At 34.3% G+C, this 27,601-nt stretch overlaps 1 protein-coding gene across 5 annotated transcripts in view; it reads right to left on the bottom strand.

Annotated features, from left to right (window-relative positions):
* LOC149558895 (endoribonuclease Dicer homolog 3b-like) overlaps nt 1-27,601 on the bottom strand; it is a 141,851-nt gene that overhangs the window by 61,858 nt on the left and 52,392 nt on the right. For all 5 annotated transcript variants that reach the window (XM_089832918.1, XM_089832917.1, XM_089832919.1 and 2 more), the window contains exons 15-18: nt 27,315-27,592; nt 9,762-10,039; nt 9,072-9,631; nt 8,878-8,978 (exon numbers count right to left, since the gene is read on the bottom strand). In XM_089832918.1, coding sequence (XP_089689044.1) covers nt 8,878-8,978; nt 9,072-9,631; nt 9,762-10,039; nt 27,315-27,592 — 1,217 coding nt within the window. The remainder of the gene's footprint in view (nt 1-8,877; nt 8,979-9,071; nt 9,632-9,761; nt 10,040-27,314; nt 27,593-27,601) is intronic.

The following is a 27,601-nucleotide window of genomic DNA, read 5'->3' as shown; positions in this document are numbered from 1 at the left end:
ACAAACCCCCTGACCCAAGAATTGCCCTTGTAGTAAGTAATTTCATCAACCACCTTATACTTGTCATTTGGCACCTGGTCATTCATCATCTCGAACGCAAATGTATTCTTAGAGTACTTAATCAACAAATGTATCTTCAAATTGGTTGATATTTGTAATAGAGAACAAATGGCAGGTCTTCTTGACAGGGCATCGACTACCGTATTATTCATGCCTTTCACATTCTCAAGATCAAAATCATATGCTTCGATTTTGCTCACCCGTTTCTTTTCCCACTCATTTAGATCTTTCTGCCCAAAAATAATTGAAACTATTGTGGTTTGTCAACAATAAAAAAAATTGCTCCAACATAGTACTGCCAATCAATATGTGCATGACAGCAAGCATTTCCTTGTCATTAATGAAGCATAGTCACTCGGCTCCCAAGAGTTTCAAACTCTTGAATGAGATGGGGTGAGGATCTTGCATTAACACTGCTCCAATGCCTTCTCCCAATGCGCCATACTCAAGGATGAAGGAGCAAGTGATGTGTGGCAATGCCAAAATTGAGCAGGTACTCATGACTTCCTTCAACTTATCGAAGGTGTGTTGCACCCACTCGTCCCAATGGAAAGATCCCTTCTTCGTCATATTTGTCAATGGCGCACTGAGTTGTGAAAGTCCCTTTAATAAACTTTTGTAATAATTTCACAATCTAAAGAATCTAGGCAACTCCAAAAGAGTCTCCAGTCGTAGCATCTTTAGAATCACTTGAATCTTCTTTTGGCGAACCTATAGTAGTCTAGCACTGAAGATGTGACCAATGTACAATATATAAATCATCTAAGACTGGCATTTGGACCTCATCGAAAACAATGATGGTAACTCTAATCCCCAATACTTTATCCAAATGTCTTAGATGCTTCTCCGCAATTTTGTTGCATATGAGAATGTCATGAAAGAACACCAACAGAAACTTGCATAGTTTACTAGAAGGTGGATAGAGCATTGATCTACCCAAATGGCATGAAGAAGAACACAGTACTTGTAACGACAACAGGAAAAAAAAATTTATCTTGTTCCCTCATGCAAATCATGAAGTTGGAGCAGAGATCTATTTTAAAGAAATAGACTATGTCACACAATTCGTTCAACTGGTCATCAATACTAGGGATGGGGCATCTAATATTTAAGGTATTTTTTTTCGAGTAACAATAATACATGCACAGCTCGAGGGATTCATTCTTCTTTACTAGCACTATAGAAAATGTAGAGGAACTAGACTTGGGCCCAATCTATCCTTTGTCATGGAGTTCTTGAATTGTCTTCTCAATCTTATCCTTTAACTTTTTAGGATGGTAGGAGGGAGTGGTGATAGCAGGCTTGGCCCCTTCTTTCAACTCGAATATGTGCTCAAAATCTTGATACTCAATGGAATGTCAACAAAGACCAGACTACATGTAATCATACTACTTGGAGCTCCTCATCTTGGTAGTCAGTTTGTGTACTACCTTAAATTAGAAGCACTTCTATTGAATGAAGGTTTACCACCTATTTAATGCGAGATCATCAATCTCCTTGCACCTTTCTTTCCTTTTATGTACCTATCTCTAGAATTTCTACTTATGTAGCTTCTATTGTGACTACTTTTGTTCAACTATCTAATCCTCTTAGTCTCTCTCTTCTTTCTTTGCCTATGAGTGTTCTACATGTTTCATTTCTCACATTACAATCTTCATATAGTAGTGTTCCTTTCGCTTATCCTAATTCTCCTACTGTGGTTCCCATTGCTTCTAGTACATTCGGTTCTAGAATTCTAAAAGCAACCTATTTCTTGTGTCCTTTAACTTCACTCTTTAAGAATGTTTTATTGCCTTGATTATGTAATGTCCCATTTTTAGCAAACCTACGCAGTTGATGGAGTTAGCTCATCATAGCGATGCTCATGGGCTGACAGGGTATTTTGGGGGTCCCAACTGTAGATTTATTATATTTAGTAAGTCTATTTTCGACAATTGCTAATTTTGGCAATGCAGTGGGTGGTGTATTGTCTGCCCCTAGTTTACATTTTGTTATTATTGCCGAACTCTTTTAGGCATGTACTATGCTTGATGATTAGTAGCATTCTTTTTGAGATTATCAGATATTGTTTCATATTCAGTTGATTTTATGATGAGACTACTTGGTACTCTATACTTCATGTATGCATGATGATTATTACAGTGATTTCAATTATTGATGATGATTAGTTAGATGGATTATCACATGTGTTTTCTTATGAATACTTATCCTACACTGCATGTGTATGGTATGCGTGTATATTTTCTTTATGTATGACATTTCTGATGTGGTTAAGGAAGGGAGTCGTGGTCACCTGCTAGTCAGGATCTATACAATGCACCACTTCTTGCCATTGCTAGTTTAGCTTAGTATATATGTGTTTGTACATGCGTGGATTTTATACATATTGCAGGTACCGGGTATCAACTTCTCTAAATTGCCAGAATGAGTGTACCCTATCGCATTATCTCAATGATAAAAGAGGGCAGATAAATTCTTGAGTCCAAATCGTAACCTTTAAACCCATTTGTCCAAGAAAATTAGGACAAGTATCTGAGTTGATTACCTTCTGAATGCATTGTATGACATAAATTCATGATTATAACACTTTAGTTTGATCTTGTATGTGGTTTTCTGTGATGGATTTTCGTATTTCGTCCTATAGGTCTTTGGTGATTTTATATTAATTAAGTCTAATTAAAAGATTAAATTAATGATTTAATTTAATAGAAAATTATTATGATATTTTTAATATTTCATTATATTTAATTAATTGGAAAATTAATTAAATAAAAAGAATTTAATTTGAAGATAAAATTATAAATTTAGTTTTAGAGCATAATAATTATTATTTAATTTAATAATAATATATTTAGGAGATCATTTTTAAATAAATGCTAAATATTATTATTACTTAAGTTAATAAACGCTTCGAAAATAAATTAAAGAATGGAAAAGATATTAATTTATTAAAAAGTTTTAAGATTGCATAAAGTACACATGAAATTAAAATTTAATAAATTAATTAAAAAGGGAAGTCAAGTGAATTTAAATAAAGATATTTTACATTGCAACAAACATGCATTAAAACATTAAAAAAAGATAACAAAGAGTTAAAAAGTTGTGAGCAAAGAGTCCTCTCCGATGATCACACAATTAGTGTCCCGAATTTAGGAGAGAACTCCTTATCAACAATAGAGGGTTCATTTTCGAAGGACCGCAAATTTTGAAGGAATATTAAGAGAGAAGCTTTTGAGAGAAGAAATTTCTCTCACAAATCTTTTGGGTGTTTGCGATTTTAGCATCAGAACCAAGTAGATTCTTGTGTTTTGATTCACCCAATTAATTATGTTATTTATTATTCTTGTCTTCATTATCATTTTTGAAATTTGTTTCCCAAACTACATTGTATGAATCTTTCAATCTTTCATTCTGAATCTTTTGTTCTTTCGTATCAAATTTTCTTTCGAATATTTAAAGATTAAAATATTGTAGAATTCTCGTTCAATAGAATTTAAACCGAGAAGGGTTTTGAATTGACAAGGGTATTTTAAATTGAAAATTCGACCGGTCGTAATTTCCCTATCAATATAATGCTGGAACTTTTTATAAAATAAAGTAATATATTTTTAAACGAAAGGGGGAACTATTTTTATTAAAACGAATTTTTATACAAAAAAAATTTATAAAAAATAAAAATAAAAGATACATATATATAAATAGAGAGCGGCGGGTTTTACACACCTCATCCCTCACCGCTTTTGAGGCGGCGGTACAACTGCTGATCGCAAGGTACTGCGACAGCAACAGTACCATGTTCTACTACAGCCGTAGGCTAAGGCACAAGGTTCGCCGAATTTTCGGCTGAAGATACGAAATTTGGCGAACCCCAAAAAAAAAATTTTTAAATCGTTGATATTCGTCTAAAATTCGTATAGTAACTTTAAATTTGATATTTTTGCACAAATGATATTTTATGCCTCTGCATTTTAGGGTTTTCGACCTTTTTTAAAACATCTCCATATGAAAATACACCAATTGTTTATGTTCATCAACGGCGGCTACGGCAATGTGTTTTCTGTGATTGGCTTTGTGAAACTCTACAATGCTAGTTGGCTCAGACTATCTACAACTCTGCAATCATTTTTGTGTGCAACTCTTTCATCCGTCATTCTCATCTACAAAACTCTCATCCCTGCAACTCCCTATTATCTTTCGCCGGCGGCCACAGGATAGGCTCTCAATAATATACAATTTTTATTATGTTTTAGGTTTGAGTTCTTTTTATGTTTTAATTGGATTATAGTTTATTTTAATTTTATTATAATTTGTTATGATATTTACAATATTAAAATTTAATACAATTTAAAAGGTCCTACTCGGTTGATGGGTTATGAATTTTATTTATTATTTTAGGCTACTAGTATTAAATTAAATTTATAACTAAAATATTAATAATTTAATTCTTTGTTAATATTAAACTATTATAATTTATTTTGTTATGATATAAATTTTATATATTTTTTAATTTTGTAAATTTCAAAATTGTTAACTTTTATAAATTTATTATGTATTAAAATATTACAACTTCAAAACTTCAAATATTATATTAAAATGTTATACTTATTTTTGTGAAAAATAAATATTATTATGATTTTTAATGTGTACTTAACTATTTATTATTTATTTTAGTTTGTAAATTGCAAAACAAATCTATTTATTTATTATATTTTTTGGCTATTATTTTTTAATTTACATATTTCTTAGTAAACAAAAATAGAAAATCTATTATATTTGAATTTTAGTTTTGTTTATTAGTAAAGAAAAAATTGAAATTTTATTATATTTTTATTCTATGTTTTAAAACCTATTGTTTCGTGATTTTATTTATTAAGTTTCAAAGCCTATAATTTAGTGGTATTATTTTATTTTTAAAGTTTAAATGTTTTAAAATAAGAGATAATAAATATAGTAATAAATAACATGAATTGGTAAACATATAATACTAAATAGTATATTCTTCTTTTTTTTTAAATTACATAAGGCGAATTTAATGTCGAATTTTTTTTCCATTTTTTTGACTTGTCGAATTTCATCCGAACTTCATAATTGTCGAACTCGAACTCGAACCTTGTGACTTAGGCTGCAGGCACCATGCGACAACAGAGTGGCCATACCTTCAAAAGGTCGGCGAGCCTTTTAGAAATAAAAGTTTTGTATATATTAAATTTTATAAACTTTTTTATTATTATTTTAATTAATAATTTTTATTAATACATTAATTTATTAATTATTAATTTATATTAATAAATTTGAAAAAATACATTTAAATTTAGTTAATTTTAAGTAATGAATTTTTTAATAAATTTGTTAATTATTATTAGTTAATAAGATATTAGTTTTGTTGTTTAATTTCATAATTATTAATTAATATAATTAAAATTAGTTTAATTAAAGTTAATTAATAATGAGTATTGTTTAAATTAATTTATAAATTTATTTTATTATTATTATTAATATTGGTTTTAATAAAGTTGTATTTATTTTATTTAAAAATCAATAATTATTATTTTAATAATTTAAATAAATAATTACCCTTAAAATTATTTTTGAATAATTAACTTGAAATCAAATAGGGGTAGTTGTGATTTTTACTCAAATACAAGAATGGCCTAAATAGTAACGGTTAAAATATGAATTTATATGTTCGAAAACCTACATTGAATGAAAATTGAAACCTTACTATTAACTAAACTATATGTTTTCAAATCAAACCAAACTATGAAACAACTGTTATTTGTATGTTGTCTATGTTTTGGGTTTGGGTTGACTAGAGTGTTGACCAGTTTTAGGACATCTACCAGAGGCTTTGAAGTTTTGTGTTTGTGATGTTATGTTGATTTGATCTTGATCTTTTAAACTCAACCATGGTAATGTGTTGGTATGCTATATGATGAATTTGATTATGTTGTTGGTTATTGCTTTCAGTGTCCTTGTGGGATAACAAGAGGGATGTTATGACATATTTGACTTAAACTTTTTGAGTCTTCGATCAAAATTTTTTGGATGTTTTTCAATTGCTTGTAAAGAGTTGATGGGTTATTGTGATTTATCTTTTGATGATTTGCAGTGACTTGTATAGGACTGAAGGATATACTATAGTTATTTGATTTGTTCTTTTATGAGCTTAAGCTAGATTATCTATATGTAATGTCGAGAAGTGGGTTGCAATGGAGGCCGAGACCCTAAGTGGCTGCCAAGGTAACGCATTGTAAGTTGTTTAATAAGTGAAAATAGTACACTAAATGAGAGTAAAAATGAACCTAATAATTGCCTTTGTATGTTCTCGCCCATGCCTCGAGTATTAGTACAGACTAGGATAGGAGTAGAGAGAATGCTTGGTTGTGACCATGCATCATTAGTATGCCTTGTCAGTGCGAGAGGATACTAGTGCCGTATAGAGTCACTGGGGGGCCAAGGTCAAGTTAGACTGCCAGGGTAACTCTAGCATTGATTCATGCGATGACACTTGCCCACTTGCATAGTAGGTTTCCTACATGTCTATGTTTGCCTCTGGCTCTAGATGTCAATTTATCTTGGAACCTTTGAGTTAGACTACTTTTAGGGTTTCCTTGACATAGAGATTACTTTTTATTTTTGGATTGATATCATGTTTGGGACTTGAGACTATCCCCTTAGCGCAGTGGGAGTGGGCCTTTTTGGGTTACCACGTAGTTGAGTGGTAGTGCTTTTTACTCTTACCATTGAGATCCGTCCGTTGATGCCATTCAGCCTTTCATACCCTGTAACATGTACAATGGATGATTGAGCATTGCGAATTTTATTGTCGAGTGGCATTCAGAACAAATGTATATTATCTAAATGGACTTGAACTTACAATTATTTTTTCATATGGATGTGGTATTTATTAGACTTAGTATTAATTAAACTTAAATGTAATTCAATGTCTTGGGATCCTGAAGGAATGTAATCTATTATGTTTCCTTCTGTATATTGTTCTTGAAAAAAAAAAAAAATATTGCAAACTTAATAAAACTTTAGGTTAATTCTTTTGGATCCCTTGGCGGAGCGTTACAAGTTGCTTCAGCAGTTGGTCATCACCTGCGATAAATTAAGTTAATAATTGCATAAACTCTTATTTATTATTAAGTTGCATTATTATAATAATGTTTATATTATTATAATAATGACATTAAGTGATATTTCTAAAAAGTGTGTTGGAAAGTTTCTAGTGTTGAGTTCTTTTGGGAACTTCCACAATTTCTAAAGTGTAGTTTTTTAGGAAACTTCGAGCCAACGAAAGTTATAAATGAGAGCTCATTTCATCAGGAAAAACACGCTTGAATATATATTTGTTTTTTGTGCCTTTTGTAACTTTTTTCTGAATTCTGATGAGCCCTTGCTGAAGTATAAGGGTTTCTAAGTTTTTGAATATTGTCTAGAATCACTGCTGATGTATAGTGATTTCATTGGTTAAATCTCCAATCTATGATTATCTGTGTTTGGGAGATTGGATTTATAATTCTGGGAATTTTTGAGTCTAGCATAGACAATTGTGCTATGGTGAACAATTGTCAATATGTCCTACTATGGCTACTGTAGCTAAGGAGACTGGCTTACTTAAAGAATTGATTGCATTTCCACATCCAATTACTGCAATCAATGTCAGAGAGTGAAGTGGGAATTTTTGAGGCTGTTGTTTTCCCCTGGGACAGTGGTTGGGCTCTCTAATGCCCAAGAGTCCATATAAGGAAGGGAGCAGCATTAATCTGAGGTTGAGACGACTAGCTGGGAGCAGCATTTGAGATAGAGGGATTACAAAGTGCAGACCCGGCGCTCTGATTATACACCTGCGACTCTTGATCTGCAATTTAATTAAGAGCCCTGACATTGTTCTTAAATTGTCTGCAATCAGCATTTGGGAGTAAGTGATTAGTTGCAGACCTGTACGTTAATTCCCTTGGCTCGAATTGGTATGAGGCGGCTAGGGCATTCACTTGGGATCTGTGTTCTCTTTCCAGCTGTATGTTTGATGATTTTGTTGTTTAATAAGGCAGTGCAAAGGATTGGCCTTATATCATCAGGTTCAAAGTTCTCTTTTAAATAAATTGTGATCTGAACAATGTTTTATTACAATGAATGATAAGATGATATTGCTCGTTTTAATTGGTATTGTAATTCAATCCATAACAAGATTGAAATTTAATGAATAGATGTTCACAGCCCCGACTTGTTTATTTTTTATCAATATTTGATATTAGTGTTGCTTGCTGAATCTTGAGAAAATGTCAAACAATACATTTGCATGGAAAATAGGTGTATTAAAGAGCAGTAACCAGACGGAGTTTTACAGATTATCCCTGTTTATCACTATCTAATTTTAATAAAGATACTGAGTATTTAGAAGCAGACTATCCTTTACTTCCATCCATTCATATTTCCCCCAATAGCTTTGAGATTTCAGATGTAAAGTATACAATTCAAGTCTGACAACTGAATAAGCACATCATTCACACAATCTGATAAAAATTGAGACCTTCAACCACATAAAATAATGCATCAGAAACCGGACAGCAGCATGCTGCAAACCTTTAACACAAACTCAAAAATATAGATTAATTAATTTAATAGAAAGGGGCAATTAAATGTAATTGTGTTGTTAAAATTGTTAACCTGCATATGCAAGGTCTGCCCAACATATTTCAGCTGGCTACCATCCAATCCAATCACAGTGATTTATTTAACAGTCTGTATCCGAAGAAAGAAAGAAAGAAAGCAAACGACAAATAGAGTTTTCATAGCAAGTAATTCTCCAACCTTTTGACTTTTCCAAATGATGGATAAGAAGATTGTGAGGTCGATGAGTCTGCTTCACCCGTAAAAGCGGTTGATTCAAATGTTTCAATTTCTTTCTGTGCCTACAAATTCATCACACAGTAACCATATTTAGAGCATTTGATATAAACTTTGCTAAAATGGTGCCAAGTAACCAATATACTAGAAGTACTTACTTCTTATCAAAATAATCATAGTAGCTACTGTAGTTATTTCTTTTATGATCCCCACACCCAGGGAAAGGACTTGTGGCAGTTTTGTCATGAAGAACATCTACAATAGAGTAGATTTTTCCATTATGAACAGTAATAACCACTTTATCTATCAGCTCTGAAGCTTCATAAGGGCCATTTGCCAAACTAATAACTTCCTTTTTTCGTACTGCACAATGCAAAAGAGATGCCCCATCCATCAAAATTTCCTCTAGAACTTCCCTAACACTATCATCCTTTTCACAGAGAGTACATAGTAATTTAAATAATGTTTCTCTTGAAGCACAACAATTTTTGATGCATTTCCAGTCGATGTTTGCCACATTTTCATCAACATCACTCTTATCTGATTCAATCGGAAGGAGGAGGTACATTTCAGAACGGGACCATAGATTTCTCATTTCAATAATCTTTAAAGTATGTTCCTTCAAGATATTCGGTGCTCCTGAACCTTTATTCCCACGCATAACCTTACCAAACACTCCATTAAACACGATTTCGTGGAAAGTTTTTGCATCCTTCAGCTGTCATGGAATATGACAAGCAAAATCGAGCCATATACGACAAGTAAAAAGATTTTATTAGTTACAAAAAATATCACAGATATGTATTAGACATTGAAAAATTGAAACTAAAGTGGTATCTTCTCATTACCTGACTTTGGTCCAATTTCACCTCTCCGCTTTGTACTAATTTTGATTTGACAACTCTACCTGAAGATATATGCAGATCCATCTCTGCACTTGCGACATCATCATCTAGGACCGCTTCGATCAGAAGTGCAAAGTTTGCATATATTTTCTCAGTACAATAGTCTGGTGAAAAAACAATCTTGTAGACTTGCAAAGTTACCACATTATTTTCTTCACCCCAGCTACCTAACAATGGATTTGCTCTGTTGGTAGAATGCAACTCCTTTCTTGTTGTTGTTCCTAAATGACACAGAAAACATAAGTAAATAATGTTCAAATATAAGAGCAAAAAAGAAATAAATAAACTACTAGTGCCATGGAAAATACATTCCTATTCTTATTTCTATTTGTTAAAACACAAACACAAACAAGTGAAAACAAAGTAATCAGACCTGGTCAAATAGAATTGACAAACATCCTACTTTTCCAAGTTGTTTTCTGTCTCATTTTGTGAGGTCCCTTCCATGGGTGGTTCAGACTACAGAAGAGGTTGGCCTATAATTTGGGGTTCCTACAGATCAGAAGAGTGATTAGGGGAACCAACCAAGGGCTGTGGATTTTAGCAGGGAGCTTTACGGACTGTTCCAGACAGGTTGAGTCAGCCTCTTATTTCTTAAGAGAATCCCTTTATCTAGAAGAGAAGGAGTTGGTCCAGGAGGCATTCTGAGTCATTCTGGATGGTTTGAGACAAAGGGATCTTATTTTTTAGGAGGTAACTAATAGTGGCCTTGCTATATTTAGACACCATTCTTGGACTAGTGGAAGCACTCAGTTTTTAGTTTGAAGTGCAGGTGATGATTTCAGGATTAAAATGGAATATTGAAGGTATGACCTGAATGTTCTAAATAAACTAATAAAAATTAACATCTAGTATAGTTACTTTATATTATTTTAATAAGCAATAACTCGACTACTGTGTGACACAATGCCTAGCGAGGCTTAATTTAAGTTTCTTTAAAAACAATTTATTATAAATGACTCATAAGCGGATCAAACTTGATGAGAGGAAAAAAGTTTATATAAATAAGCTGGAAACCCTAAATGGGATTACCATGGTCTGAAATCAATGAAGTAACATTAGGAGGCTTGATTTGGGCATTCAATCATTTATTTTTAACAGTAGCAATTTGGTATCAAGCATTCAGAATTCATTAATGAGCAGATATCAGTGATTTAATCATCTCGCAAAGCATATTTAGGATCAGAATTGGATATAGATTGTTTTGGGCATATACATCCATCAACAAAATCAGATGGAGCTTGGTGTACCTTTTACTATTGATCCCATGCACTTAAAACTTGGATGCACTAAAATTGAAAATCAGAATTTGACAAGACAGTAACAGTAGTTCAGCCATTTAGACAAGTCACAAGTAGCCAATCAGTCATCATCATGCAAATGGGTTATTATGTGGGGACCTTTCACCTTTTCTTCAAAAAAAACAGCTAATCTCTTAATAATAAAATGACCTGATTCACTGTACAAGAGATTGAAATTTTGCTCTTGTGAAGTTGTAACTTTTAAAAGTTAATATGACAAGCGAAAATTGTAACAAGACACCTTCACCACTTATAATTGACTGGTGAAATATTGAATTGAGACCAGAATCCTTACAATGATCTGGAAGCAGCCTTTCCTTTAATGCTAAGTAGCCTGTTATGGTTCCAGTTAAGGTTGGAAGAATCAGTTCACCAGTAGGGCAAAATTTTGAAATGATTTTGGTTTTGTTAGTTCAAAAGCATGTAATATACATACATATATCCTAGAACTGTGATTAAGATTAGAAGGTGAAATAGAATCATTAAAAAATGACCATAAACATGTAATCATAGCATCATAGCAATGTCAAAAATTTAAAAATAATAATATTCAGTTCAACTATCATTGTTTTGACTTTCAGCAATTGGAACTTTATACCAATTTTCAATTGTATAATAGATTATCTAAATCTTCTTCTTCTTCTTCTTCTTCATCAAAGGCATTAATTTATTCAGATTCTTGCTTTCGAAGACCTCAAATGCTTATTACTTTTTTATTGTGCACAAAGCTAGCTTGCTTGCAATTTAAATACTACATGAAAAATGTTAAAAAACTAGCTTCAACTCCCTTCACCTATTGAAGATAATTTTTAGGGTTTATAATTAGATTTTATTCTATTATAGAACTTCCAATTAATTGGCCAGGGATCATTATCACCAATTGGACATATAAATTTCAGTGCAAGCTATATTTAATGGAAGTATGAACTGAAAATGCAAGTACAGATGAAAGGTATCTAAAAGCAATGATTTAATGAAATTTGACTGAAACTCTAAAAATTTCCCTGGAATAGCTTCTTAAACCCATCGCCCAGCTAACTAAATACTGCAATCAATAAACCAGATATACAACACACTGGGTATGCTGATGGGGATGAATAAATGTGTAAAAAAACCCAGATCTGCAGTCTGCTTTCCAATAAATCTGAAACACTGATTCCATTAGCAATCTGCTCAAGGATGAATTTCGAACGAAGCCACCCACCAAGAAAACTTGGGTTTCCTTCCAAACTTTCAATGTTCAGGGAGTTTACATTCCCATATGTCCGAATCTGCCATAGAAAATCTACCATCTGTTCTCAATTCCAATTTCCTACTGTAAAAGTAAATGATCGAATGCTAAAACAAAAGCTCCGAACATTCCTTCCTTCACTTCAACCCCTAATCAGTCCTTTTAGGATTTTCAAGACAACTTAAGCCTCCCTAGGCATCATGTGCCATGTTGGTCTACTTATTAATTACTTTATTAAAATAGTATAAAGTAAAGTAACTTTATTAGATGTTTATTTTATTAATTTATTTAAAACAATAAAGTAATAACATAAATATTCCACTTTATTCCAGAAATTTCTACCTGGACTCTAAACTGAAAACTGAGCACTGCAATCAGACAATGGATGGACCCCTTCCTAAAAATTGGGAAGTTGTGTCAAATCATCTGAAATGATTTAGAATGCCTCCAGAACTATATCCCAGTCTCCTAGAAAATTGGAGACTGCCTCAAACTGACTGTTATGGCCAATCTAATCTGCTGACCTACGGGATCCCTTCATTGTAAGTCAACCTCTGCTGAAAACTGACCCTAGTAAGGGCCATTAAAATTTTGATACCAAAATTTAATGAATCTATACAGATTCTTCCGCCAAGTGGAAGAAATCAATGATGAGGACAAAGTTTATTGAATATCAATGTGAATAATTTTGATCTTGAAACTCCCTTAAAAAAATTGTTTAGGTCATGTCTGCAAGGATGAAGGTAACCTTGTCATTAAAACAATTGAGGCCAAAGAACAAAAACCCAATTAAAAGACAATAAATTCCTACTCTCTTCCTCTATTTATTACTTCCAATCTCACTCTAGTGATAACTCAAAGGCAATCAAGTAATGTGATTACAAGGAGCATGGAAGCTTTTGTTTACTTGAATAAGTAATAGAAGGTAAAAGAAATAATAAAATAACAAACTATACTAGTTAATCACAACAATGTCTCCAAAACATGTCAATCCATTCCTTGTTTCAGAGGGATATGCATCAGATACAACAGTTCATACATGCAGGTCCCAACTATGTTAGTAATTTGAGTCAAAATGAATAGCAAATAGTGTTTGACAACACCGCCAGTAACTTCCAGACATCAGCCTATCGAGAAGTAACCTTTTAATTACAATGCAACTTATTTTATTATTTATGTGGTACATCAAGCCCCCTATCACTTGAATGGATTCACCATAGTGTTCATCACCAGAAACCATATACATCATAAAAATCTGAATTTTAAAATGACATTCTTTGCAATCATAATAAAAGATTGCAATGAAGGATTTTGTTGTGAAAAAATAATGAATCTGTACACATGTTTCTACAGAAGAGAACAAATTAGTCACGAGGACAAAATTCTTTAATATCAGTTTGAATAATTTTGACATTGAACCTCTCCTAAAGACTTGGTCAGGTCATGATTGCAATGATGAAGGCAGAAATTTTCATTCAAACAATTAGGTCAAAGAACAAAAAACAATTTAAAGACAATAAACTGTTGCTCTCTTGCATTCACAACAAAATAATAAACTATGAATTAATCACACCAATGTTTCCAAAAGCATTTTCATTGCATGTGTTTATTCATAAGATATGCAAAAGAGACAAGAGTTCATAGATGCAATTCTCGACTTTTTGTGCAGTTAGCAATATGTGAGGCCTCACCCGAGCCAGCATGGTATAGATGACATATTTGCATTATTGTACTTCTAGTTTGATGTTTTGATATACCTTCGAGACTACAGTTTTATGTTATTTTAATAACTGCATTTTGATGATCTGCACTTATGTCTGCACCTTAAGACCTAAATGATATAATTAATGATTTCATTCAGGTTCTAACTTTTTTCAATTACTTTGATAGAAATTGAATTGTAGAAATACTTGTAATGTGAAATTGTAATGTTGAAGTGGAGATATCTTACTTGCATTTTGATAATCAAGATTTGGATATTTTGACATTATTCAAGACTTAGATGGACAGGGGCTTATTTTATCTATTGATTTTGACATTTATAGTGGAGTTTTTCATTTATGATATGTACTAAGAACCTAATATTGTGAACAGGATGATCGAACCAATACAGATGCAACTTTTCACATGGCAGGATAGAAATTAGATTATGATGTGAAGCGAAATGTTAATTTGATTATGATGAGTTATGATTTAATGTGACATGCAGATTTTGATATTTTAACATTTTGATTGGTTTATTTGAAATGATTAGGGAAAAAAATTGATTGAATTATGTTAATATGGATTATGTAACATTTTAATCTATATGCATTTATGATATGTATTTTATATGACCTCCTTCAATTATTGATACTCGAGATTAGTGTGGAGGAAGTGGAACCATAGAAATTTTTCGAGGAAAACAAGGTCCAAACCTATGTGAACACAGTTTAGCCAAGGCGAATCTTTGGAAGATTCAAAAGCCTCATTGTGATGTATTCTATTTCGTAAATGTGAGCTTTCTTGTTTGTGAAATTTTTTTAATCATAAAGATGCATTAAGGACATATCATGATGATTTGGAATGTGCTTTTATGTGTCACTTGACACTTGTGGATTTTGTGTTAATGACATGTCATCTAGGATTTTGGTCAGGTTGGTATTTTACCCTAAAACTAATTTCCTTGTTAATGATTAAGTAAACCCGTTTGACAAGGCCTAGGATGGGTCATTATCAAGAGGAAATTCGAATTTAGACTTGAGTGGATTTTGTGTTAATGACATGTCATCTAGGATTTTGGTCATGGTGGTATTTTACCCTAAAACTAATTACCTTGTTAATGATTAAGTAAACCCGTTTGACAAGGCCTAGGATGGGTCATTATCAAGAGGAAATTCGAATTTAGACTTGACTAGGGTTTTGAAGGGTCATTAGGTTGTACCAAAGTGTCTTTTATGTGAAAATAAGCTACCCATATGATAGTATAACATGTTAGGGACCTAATTTTGACCATGATAGTGCCTAGACAGCCTAGGGGGCCCCTTTACCAATTCCTTGTTCCATCAATTCGAAAATGGAGTTGTCACATGAGCTCTTCCCCATGTTTCCACTAAGTCAAAAATAGCAAACATAGGAGAGACAAGTTTATAAGAGGAAGTGGCTTGGTGCTTTCGCTAAATAGTTAGGGATGTGGCTTGGTGCTTTTGCTAAAATAGTTAGGGAAGTGGCTTGGTGCTTTTGGTAATATAGTTACTAAGAAGGCCTTTTTAGAGAGTCTTGGACACACTAGTAGGGTGTTCACCCACTCTCTAAGTTTAGTGACTATTAGGGTTTGGAAGCTGGGAGGGAGCTCTTCAACAACCTTTCATTACCATTTTGCAAAGGAATTCAAGGTTGTTGTTCTTACCATGTAGTTAACTTCTTCCATTTTGAGTCGAATCTTGGTATTGTACTCATGCGTATGTAGGTATGGAGAATGGCATTGTAAGAAAAATGTGTGGTATCATCTTGTATCATGTTGAGTTCTATTGTGTTGTGATGCGCATGAAGTTTGGATTTTCATTGTCCTCCTAATTTTTGGATTTCCATGATTTTGAGCATGAGTGTTGTTATGAGTGTGAGGGCTTCACTCACCCTTTGGGAAGGGAAGAGAAGTCCAGGGTGAAGGGTTTAGTTGGGCTTGAAATATAGTTGAGAACCTTGGAGTGTGGGCTCCATTGTATGCCATATTCATTCATATCTTGCTTTGGGGGTGATAAGGTAAATGATGGTGTAGAAAGTAAGTTTATGGAGTATGAAATTCCAAGGATGCTATAGTTGATGGCAGTATGTTTGGAGGATGTTTGTGAAAGCCTTGAAAGGGGATGAAATTTGTTGATTTGTGAAAGCCCGAAAAGGGCATGAAAATTGTTTATTGCAGATATGGTATGATATGTCAAGTCTCCTATTTGAAAGCACACCTTCACACTATGTTCAAGGTTCCATTGGTGAACCATTGTGAAATACCCTTGGGATGGGATTGTTCAAGTTTTGTAATGTGATGTTTATGCATTTGTTAAGATTGGAATGAAACCCCTTTTGACTCTTGTTTTCCCTGCTCGATTGGTGGCTTCATAGCAAGGTAACGTGACTCGCGGCGAGTCACACGAGTCAGCGAGCCACGCTGACCTCACCGAGTCACAATGACTCGTGACCCACGAGCGGCGAGTCACGAGGAGTTGCGAGTCACTGAGTGACTCGTGTGACCCGGCCTCCTTGACTCGACCGCGACAGGCTTGAAACCAAGCCTTTAAAATATTATTTTTTACATTTTTTTTTATGTTTTTTTTTTACATTTCTCACTCATATAACCCTAAAAGTGCCCCCATAACAGTCTATAGTGAAAAGAAGAAAGAGAGAGAGAGATAGAAGAAAAATAGAGTTTTCTTGTTTTGCAACCAACTAAAAGGAGGAGAAAAGCTTGCATTTGTGACATTGGAGCTGGCATTTAGATCATCAAGGAGTTTATAGGAGCTCTTGTCAACACTTCCCAAAGCATTTGAAAGAGGTAAGACTTGATTGTTTAGATTTTGATGATTTTTTTGTCTATGCTTATGGGTTTTTGCATGAATTTTTTTTGTTTGTTTATGAGTTTTTTTTTTTTACTTTAGATCTTCATAAAATGCAATGCTGAAATGGTAATATTTGGTCTAAAATGTCTTATTGCAGCAACCTTTACATTTTTCCTTAATTAAGTCATAATGGCTTCTAGAGGTTAAAACCCCAAGCTCTCTAAAGGCAACAAAAAAGATGAGTGTTGAAAGTTCACCATAGAATTTCCGGGTAGAAAGAGAAGTCAAACAAAATGCCTATTTTGCAAAACCATTAATAGTGGGGGGATAAATAGATCAAAATACCATATTGTTGTCTTACGTGGTCATGATATTGAGCCTTGTGGAGTTGCAACTGTTGAGGTTCAACGTTTTTGTTATGTAGCCTTGAAAAAATATGAACAAGAAAAAGAATTTTAAAAAAAACAATTAGAAGAGTTAGCTTTGATTGGTTCTAATTCCCTTCGACACTCATCAGCAAATGTTTCTGAGTCAGTTGGCTGTGTTGGAGAAGGTTCTTCCCGTCCCCCCTATCGTCTTAGTGCTTCTGTTGCTCGTGCTTCTTCTACATCTATTCCTTGCACTTCTAGTGATGCTACTGCTACTGCCGCTTCTAGTAGTGTTGCTCCTCTTCATCCTAGAGTCAAAAAATCTAGTAAGTTGGACAACTTTTTTGTACCGCGTACCACTCCTGATGCACAACCCTCACTTGAGAGCATGGGCTGGAATAGGGAGATGCATGAAGCTGGAGTAAGAGCAATTTGTAAGTTTTGATTTTTCTGCGACATTCCATTTATAGCAGCCAGGTACTTCAAGTTTTCAACTTCATTTATATTTGATTGTTTTACGTTTTAAGTTTTAAAATGTATATTCAATTTTATACTTTTAACTTGATGTTGAAAATTTGAAATATGCTAATTAAAATGTTTTTATAAATGTAATAGGACTCCTTATTAGCAGGAGATGATTGATGTAGTTTCCATCTGTGGTGCGGGGTACAAAGCCCCCACTGAAGATGAGTTGAGTGGCCTCCTCTTGCTAGATATGGTTGAGGAGATGAAACTTGAGTTGGAGGACCACAAAAAGATTTGGAGCCAAAAGGGGTGTACCATCATGACAGATGGATGGACAGAGAGGAGCTCCAGAACCCTCCTAAATTTTCTTGTTTCTAGCGGAGGTAATTCATCATACTCTACTTCTTGAAGTCTAAAATTTAATGTATACTATTATTGAATAACGAAAATTTTGTTTTATTGAGTACTGATTCTTGAATGATAATTATTTTGTTTAATTTTCACTTTCAAGATCCACCATGTTTTTGAGGTCCATAGATGCTTCCTCATGTGTGAAAAATGCAAAATTCTTATGTGAGACTATTGAGGAGGTCATAAGGGAGGTGGGGGAAGACAATGTTGTCCAAGTGGTGACAGATAATGCTGTTAATTATGTTGCTGCAGGTAAAATTTTAACTTCTAACTTTCTAAGTTCTACTTCTAAAAAATTTGTTTTAGTTTTTCATTAAATTTTAAAAATTAAAATTTTTTTAATACATCAAAAGTTTTCATTGCTTACTAACTAATTTAAAATTGCTGCAGGAAAACAATTGATGGAGAGACACCCAAAAATCTTTTGGCCTCCGTGTGCCGCCCATTGCATCGACCTCATGTTAGAGGATATGGGCAAGCTTGTATGGGTGAAATCATGTGCTACCAAGGCCAAAAATCTTTGTAAGTTCATCTATAATCATGCCTTGGTCCTCCGCACTACGAGGAAATACATGAAGGGAAAGGAGTTGGTTCGTCCTGGTATCACAAGATTTGCCTCTAACTTTATCACACTAAAATCCTTGCTGAGTTCAAGGTTAGAGTTGAGGTGCATATTTGTTGGTCCAGAATGGAGTTCCTCGTCCTTTGCGAGCAGCCCTGCAAAGATAGATGCAACAAAAAACAATTATGATGATGATAATTTTTGGGAGCCATGTTCGAAGATTGTGGAGATAATTTAAAATTTAAATTTTAAATTTTAAAAGCTTAAGTCTTAAAATTTTATAAATTAATTTGTCTCATACATATTTTTGTTTTATTTTCATTGTGCAACTTTGCAAAGTTTCATCATTCACTAAATTGTTTTTTTGTTTAATTGTTTTGTAGATCACCGAGCCCCTTGTAGCCCTCCTACGAGTTGTTGATGGCGAGAAGCCCTCTATGGGCTACATTTATGAGGGCATGGATAGGGTCAAGGAGACTATTAAGGCCAAATATGTAGGAGTTGAGGAAAACTATGGCCCTATTTGGGACATAATTGATAGGAGATGGCAAAATCAGCTTCATAAGTCCATCCACGCAGCAGCATATTACCTCAATCCGGCATACCGTTTCCTTGATGATTTCAAGGCAGATGAGGAGGTTCTTAGTAGCCTATACACAGTGGTATCGAAGATGTCCCCTAATCCCACAGGTATATTGCTTGAGTTGGATGCCTCTAATAATGCATCAGGGCCCATTTTTTCAAGTCAAATTTGCAAACGTGGTTGTACAAAATTGCAGCCAGGTAAAGATTGCAGCTTAAGCCTTATACAATCTAGTTTCTAAATTTCTAGCTTTAAACTTAAAGTACAAATTTTGAAATGAGACTAATATTTTTTTGTTTTCCTTTTTTCAAAATTCAGATAGATGCTGACAAGTGTTTGGGCATTCGACCAAAAGCCTTCAACAAATCGTTATCCATATTTTGAGCCATCCAAATAGCGCTTCTAGATGTGAGCGCAACTGGAGCATGTTCGAGCACATCCACTCGAAGAGGCGTAACAGGTTGTTTGTGCAGAAAATGAATAGTCTAGTCTTTGTGCACTACAACCTGTGCATTAAGATCAGGGAGATTTTTGATAGTGACACCTCTCCGATTACTCTAAAGGAGGTTGATCCAGAGTCTGATTGGATCACTGAGGCTACTGATCCTGTCTTTGATGATGAGGACCTACAGTGGCTTGACCAGGCAGATAGAGAAGACCAAGTTGAGGTTGTGGCTATGGCAGTAGAGGACCAAAGAGCTCCACTTGTTCCTAGTGGCACCTCACAGACATTGGCAGAGCCAAAGGCAGAGAGTACAATTGATCCTAGAGGCACCTCACGAGCTGATGCTATGGCTACTGAGACATCCAGGACCTACCTTAGACGCCTTACTAAGAGCCATTTTATAGATTATACTGAGCCTGAGCCTGAGGTTGAGGCTGAGGTTGGGGATGAGGATTAGGATGAGGATGATGATGAGGATGACGATGAGGATGAGGATGATGATGAGGACTCCGACTAGGAGCCATAGTTGTAGACTTATAGTCTTGTTTTAACTTTTTGTTTAACAGTAACTTAATATATGATCAGCATTTGGAACATTTGAATTTGATGATGACTACTGAATCTTGATGTGTTGGATTTCATAATGCATAAATGATAATACATATACATTTTGATAGTTTGCATGGATTTATCTTAGTTTGACTTTAATTACTAGTAATATAGTATTTACTTTTAGCAATTTACCTTTGTAAGTTTGTAACTTTGTAGTATTGTACATATGTAATCGATGTTTGACTTTTAACTTTTAAGTTTTTAACTTTAAGTATGTGGCATGTGCATTATGATCAAATTATCTTCTATTTAATGATGTTATTGTGTCTTTACGCTTTATTCAATAATGGGTGCATGGAATATTCTTTAAATCCTAAAAAATCTCAAAATTTCAAGGTTTTTTCACTTTGCCGAGTCATCGCCGAGCCGGGTCACGAGTCAAGTTACCCTTGCCGAGTCCGAGCCGAGTCCGAGTCTCGTTACACTGCTCCATAGAAGCCTAGGATGGGAGCGAGCCTCCATGGTTCCAAGTTTGTGTTGTTTTGCAAGTTTTGAAAGGAAGTAGATCTTAGGAAGAGATTAGGGTTTCACCCCTTGGAAATGTTGAGAAATCAAGTATTATGGAGAGACTACTATGTTCCATGTCATCCCATAATGTGTTGTGATATTAAGATCAATTGTTGTTTCATTGTAACGTGAAAGAGATTTACTTCCTATTGCATTCTGATGTAAATATGTAAAGTGGAGTTTGAAGATTTGCATAAAGTTGTTTTGCAAGAGAAATATTGTAGCACTATCATAGTTGTGTAGAAAAGGGAAAGATCAATTTACTTTAATTTAATAATATTTTTTATATTGTATGTCCTTAATGAAATTTGGTATTTATTTATGTTTCATTATAGAGTTCGAAATAACTATTTTTTATGTTTCCTTTTAATATATTAAAAAAATATTGAATGGTTTGAAATAAAAGTATTAATTCTTTCTTTTGTATCATGCAAGTTGTAATTGAATGGCTCCCAAAAATCGAAGTCTGAAGTATGGAAATATGTGACAAAAGATGGTGCCAAACTCTATTGTACTAACTGTAAGAAAGATTTTACAGGAAGTCTAACAAGGGCAAGAGATCACTTACTTGGTATTAGTGGGGGCACGAGAGGAGGGGTTGAAGCATGTCCAAATGTGACTAATGAAATGGTAGCTGATATAGAAAGAGAACTAACCCTTTTGGGGGAAGCTGACCACATAAAGATACAAAAAAAAACAAAGAATTCAAGAGGATATATCTAGGTTCACATCTGTGTCATCTTCTAGTGTGCTCAAGTCTACAGGCACAGGAAAACAAAGTGGAACATTAAACAGCTTTTGGAAACCAATAGAGAGACAAGCGGTGGATGATGCATGGGGTGATTATTTTTTTACAAGTGCTACTCCATTCAATTCAGCAAGGAATCCTCATTTCCGTAATGCAGTTGCAAAAACAGCAAAGTTTGGCAAAGGTTATACACCTCCATCTTTAGAGGCTCTCAAAACAACTCTTCTAGAGATGTCCAAAGACAGAGTGACAGGAAAGTTAACTGTGGTTAAAGACACTTGGAAGGCAACTGGTTGCACCATATTGAGTGATGGGTGGTCAGATATATGTCAGAGGTCTTTGATTAATGTTTTAGTGGCTTCCCCTAAAGGAGTTGTGTTCTTGAAAGTGATTGACACGATCAATCAAAAGAAAACTTCAGAGTATATTTTCCAGATATTAGACAAAGCCATTATTGAAGTAGGGGTGGAAAATGTGGTTTAGCTGGTTACTGATAGTGCAGCTAATTGTGTGGGAGCCGGGAAGCTGATTGTAGAGAAATTCCCACAGATTTATTCAAGCCCATGTGCAGCTCATTGTTTAGATTTGTTGCTTCATGACTTGGCCAAGTTCCCATGGATACATGAAGCAATCTATAGAGGGAGAGCAGTTGCAAATTTCATTAGAAACCACCGTCTCACATTGAGTGTTTACAGGAAACATGCATCTAGAGAGTTGTTGAGGCCTTGTGACACAAGGTTTGCTTCATTCTATATCACACTGTGGAGGGTAATTGAAGAAAAGGCAGCTTTGAGATCTATGATTTGTTCTAATGAGTGGGAAACTTCAGCACTTTCTAAAAGTGATAAGGGGAAGAACATAGAACAAATCATTTTAAACAGCAATTTTTGGGAAAGTGAATCAAAAGTTTTGAACATATGTGATCCAATTGTTGATGTTCTTCGTATGGTGGATGGTGACACTCCTTGCCTTGGCATGCTTTATGAAAGCATGGACCGATGTAAAGAGTCCATTCAGAGAGCACTAAAAAATGTGGAAGCAAACTACATGGAGATATGGGATGCAGTTGATTTCAGGTGGAAAATGATGCACTCACCTCTACATGCAGCAGCTTGCTATTTGGAGCCCAAGTTATTTCATATTGATAGGCAAAGTGATAGTGAAATTATGGCAGGGCTTTATGATGCCATGAGCAAGTATGAGCGAGATCGAGACACTGCAGCTCTGATCAGAGACCAATGATGGAGATACAAGAAAGCAGAAGGGATGTTTGGAATGGAAGCAGCACAATACAACATGTCACGAGCTTAGGTAACTAGGTATAGATGGTGGATGACCTATGGGACAAAAACTCCTGAACTACAACGCTTTGCCATTAGAGTATTGAGTCAAGGAGCAAGTTCATCGGCATGTGAGAGGAACTGGAGTTGTTTTGACCACATCCATTCTAAAAAGAGGAACAAGCTTTTGAGCGTAAAGTTGGGAGATCTTGTCTATGTTCGCAGCAATTTGAAATTGCTCATGAAAAAATCAGCAAAGGACTCCACATCTTCTTCACAAAGGGGAATTTCAAAAGACATGGCCACTAGACCTCTAGAGGAACCAAACTTCTTGGATGATGAGCTTAGTAGTGACACTGATAATGATTCAACAGCAAATCAGCCAAGTGCTCTTGATGACTTGGAGCTTTTTTGAAGTTTTATAGTATTGACTTTTGACTATAACATTTTGACAAAATCTATCTCCGTACTTCTGATAATTTTGAGTTATTTTGAAGTTCTAAAGTATAAAACACTGATCTATCTTTTGAATGGTAAAAGAACTTTGTAATCATGATTTCACATATTTCTTATGGCTTATATCTTATAAATGTGATATCCTTTTTTGTAATGATTTCAAATCTATTTTGTAATCTCAAACTATTTTCATTATATATTGGATATATTGTTGGACATGAAGAGATGTTTTCTTTTGTAGTTTTGAATTGAAAGGTTCCTTGCATGAAACTCAAACATATAATAATAAATAACATATATTTGTATTTTTTTGAAAATTACATGAGGCGAATTTAATGTCGAATTTTTTTTCGATTTTTTTGACTTGTCGAACTTCATCCGAACTTTATAGTTGTCGAACTCGAACATGAACCTTGTGACTTAGACGTTGTACATGATGTCCAACCTTATGTGTTCAATCTCCTTGAGCAGCAATATGATGTCCATAGATTTTTTCTTCAACATCAAAGATAGTAATCCAAAAATCTCCCCCATTTCCATTGATGGCAACCCCAAAAGAAATAATTTTACAATGCAACTTCCCCACATAACTAAACGCTCCCCTTAACTATACTTCACCACCTTTGATATAAATAGAAAAGGCATCCTAGGGTCAAAAAATAAGACATTGAATAACACCCCTAACAAAGGTAAACAACAACAAAATGAGAGTTTCAATTTATTAACTAAATCGAAGGCTCACAAGATGGATCTGAATATTCATGCAATAATGGAAACAACGGATGCTATAAAGATAGTAATAGCCAAAGAGGAAATTCAATTCATGGTTGTAACACAAATTGATAGACTATAGCTATTACGTCTAGACATCTTGTGTCTACATTTCCACCTAGGGCACCGGTACAAGGCGATAATGAGACAAAAGCTAACTTGCGAACAAGTTTATCCACCTAGGGATTCATGGTTGACACAATGCCTCTCACAGCTTCAAATGTCATCTCATATAATTGAAGGAGATGCAAATCGAATCTTAGCAATCTATATCAATGTGGTTGCTATCACGATTTAATTGTGTAGCTTTTGAGTCAACCCTACATCATGTTATTAATACATTCGAAGCATGTAAATAACACACTAAAAAAATGATAGATTTATATACATTGCAGCCACATTAATAAAATTAAATTTATCTTCAACAATTCCAATCTTGAGAAACCTCTTGAAATTGATTGGCACATTTGGTGGTTCATCACAAACATCTAAATCTCCACCCCTCTTGGTAAATTTCTTTCACCCACGTTAATTGAGAAAATTTTCTAGCATCATCAAGTTGAGGGACTATAGGGTACATATTGTTCAAAAAATATGCTCACATATTTGCTCAACCAAACCACTTGTAACTCGACAATTTTTTGCATTATCCTTGATTGCGTGGACCACATTCTCATGACCCATTATCTTTATGAACTCAATGACAATTCTCGAAATGAACTATGCATCTTTAACTTGATGGTCCCAATAAAAATTCCTTGAAAAGATTACCCCTTTAGGGAATACAACAATAACAATTATTAATGGACGATTTTTGCAATGATTTCATTCATTAGATACAATAAGAACTTATATTTCAGCCCAAGAGTCTCTAATTGGTTCAATGAGCTCTCTACCAAAATCGTCTCTCTTTGCAATAAGGTGGTACACACTTTTTTCATACCAAACACTTTTGAAACCAAGGGATGCACTATTAATTCCTGAAACCATTTTGTACCCATATGGTGATCTCAACAAATTGAATGCCTTGTCTAATGGACCCCTTCCAATGGTGGGAGTTTCTACTTCAAGTTCCATAGAGGGTATTTGGAAAAAGCGATGTTGAGAGGCTATTACTATCTCAGTAGGTAAATTCATTGCTTTTTATTGGCGAAAGGGTGACCTCTTTGTTTTCCTCTAAGACCACTCTATCAGCATCTTCTTGTTCTCTTATGAATACCACAATTTGTTTAGAGTACAACGTCTTCTCATTTGGGCCTACACACATTCCAATCCCTTTCCCAGTGGGGTCCATAAATTGTAATTTCGCTTAATAATGAGAGCTGTTAAATTATATATTACACAAATTATACTTCAAAATGTATACCCAACCATGAGGAAACTGTTCAATCCTTGCCGTATGTCTCCATAAAGAAGATTATCTATCAATTTTGAATTGTCACTTTCCTTCAACACCCACTGAACTTCACTACTGGCCATTCTTGTAATCTATTTTTTCTCTGATATAATAAATTACATAACTTTAAAACTACAAAGCAAACTGCAAGCATAAAAGTACAAAAAGAAGATACAAAAACATCATGACAAAAGCTAAACCTATTTCTTTTTTTCCTCAAGAATTAGAAAAGAATATTGAAAAAGTTCACAAACTTGAATAAATTCTTCAAAATCTTTAAAAAATTCGTTAAAAGACTAAAAAATATGGTTAAATGCTTAAGTATCCTTTTCAGCAGCTAACTGGCACTGCATGAACGATTCTCTTCAAAACAAAGCAGCTGCCCTTCAAAATGCCAAAACGGTGACAAAATGAGTTAGTGAAAATAAATAACAAAATAAATATGTTTTAGGTTTGGATGGTCTCATAAGGAGTTATTTTAGGGGGTTTTCAAAAAAAGAAAAAAATCTGTTTAATAGTGATTTTAAAACATTTTATGGGCGCAATCTGTTTAATAGTTATCTTAAAATATTTTATGGGCCCCTCCCATGGGTAATCTGTGGTGCCAACCCAGACCTGGTTTGTGGATCCATGTTGCAAACCCCGCATTGTAGCAGATATTATGTTTTTGGATAACTGAGAGCTTGGGTTAGATGGTTGCAACTTGGTGACTACTGCTATGATACCACCTGTCACATGTCCATTAGGATGTCACCACTTATGTCCTTGTATGGTTATGAGGCTCCTCATTTCATCGATTATCGTCTAGGAGACAGCCGAGGGCCTATCGCAAAAAATTTAGTGCAGGACAGCCATAAAATAATAAACTCCTTAATGAAAACTTGCAGCAAGCACAAAATCAGGAAAAGTTGTATTGTGATCAACAAAAAATTGAGTGCAGCATTGAGGTGGAGGCCAGGGTATGCTTGTGATTACAACCTTACAGATAGTCTATCCTTGAAAGGAGTGGAGCACAGAAGCTCAAGCCCAGACTCTAGGGACCTTCCAGAATTATTTGAAGGGTTCAAGAGCTTGCCTACTACCACCGTTGGATGAGGAGGAGAAGCTGATTTTGATTTCAGGGGCCATCAGCAATACCAAAGGGGAGAGTCTTCTGAGGAGGAACATCACAAAGTATTTGTTCAAATGGATAAGTTGAAATTGCTTTAAGAAAATGCAATTTCTGTTAAGGAAGATTGTAATGTCCCCTTCCTGAGCTAGTTCAGCATGGTGGAGTCACTAGGCTATGCATTTGGTTCCCATTGGCTATTTACTAAAGGCTAGGAGATCTTGGAAGCAATATCAAGTGCAATTTCATATTCTAATAGCGGAAAGACAATAACAGTTTTTTCTGGAGCCTTTTTAGTAAGTCTTTTATGAAGCTAATAACCAAAAAGCTACGAAGGATAGAAACTAAAAATAAAGTGTAAATTCTCTTAATAAAACTCAATGGGCCTGCTAAACATAACATTATTGCATGCATAAAAAGTCTCCAAATCATTAGTTTGTAGTTAAAAGCACGTAACTCTATTGCTGGTGACACATTCAATTTGTACAACAGCACACATAATTTGTCATCTAATTCGAGCAGTTCCATAACTTCCCCAGCCGTTAAAAGGGGTCTATAGGTAGTTAGAATATAAGACAAGAAAAGAAGCCCTGTAGCAATTTATAGAGCTTGAATTTGAAAGGAAAATTATCCATACTTAAATAGCTACCAGTAGTAGATAATTTATCACAAAATTCTTGTTTTGCAATAAATCAAAAAAGAAAAATATTCATCTATTACCTGCATCTGTAATAATATTTTGGCATGAATTCATGATTTCTCCTCCTTCAGGCAGTGATTCCGAAACTATCTGAAAATAATCATTCACAGCTCCGACTTTATGTAATCTTTTGCATGCTTCCAGACATGCAAGTTGCTTTGCATGAAGAAGTTTTCCGCTTGGCCGACTTACTACCTCATGAAAAGGGGCATTGGGTGGCAACTTCAATATACATTGGTACAAGGTATCTTCACCCTCCACATTTCGAGGAATAAACTCTGGTCTAGGTGAGTAATAGCTGAAGCAA

This window comes from Cupressus sempervirens, chromosome 5, assembly GCF_028749045.1.
Source record: "Cupressus sempervirens isolate cs-2001-9-10 chromosome 5, ASM2874904v1, whole genome shotgun sequence".
Taxonomy (NCBI): Eukaryota; Viridiplantae; Streptophyta; class Pinopsida; order Cupressales; family Cupressaceae; genus Cupressus; species Cupressus sempervirens.
This window is presented reverse-complemented; position numbering and strand designations above follow the sequence as displayed.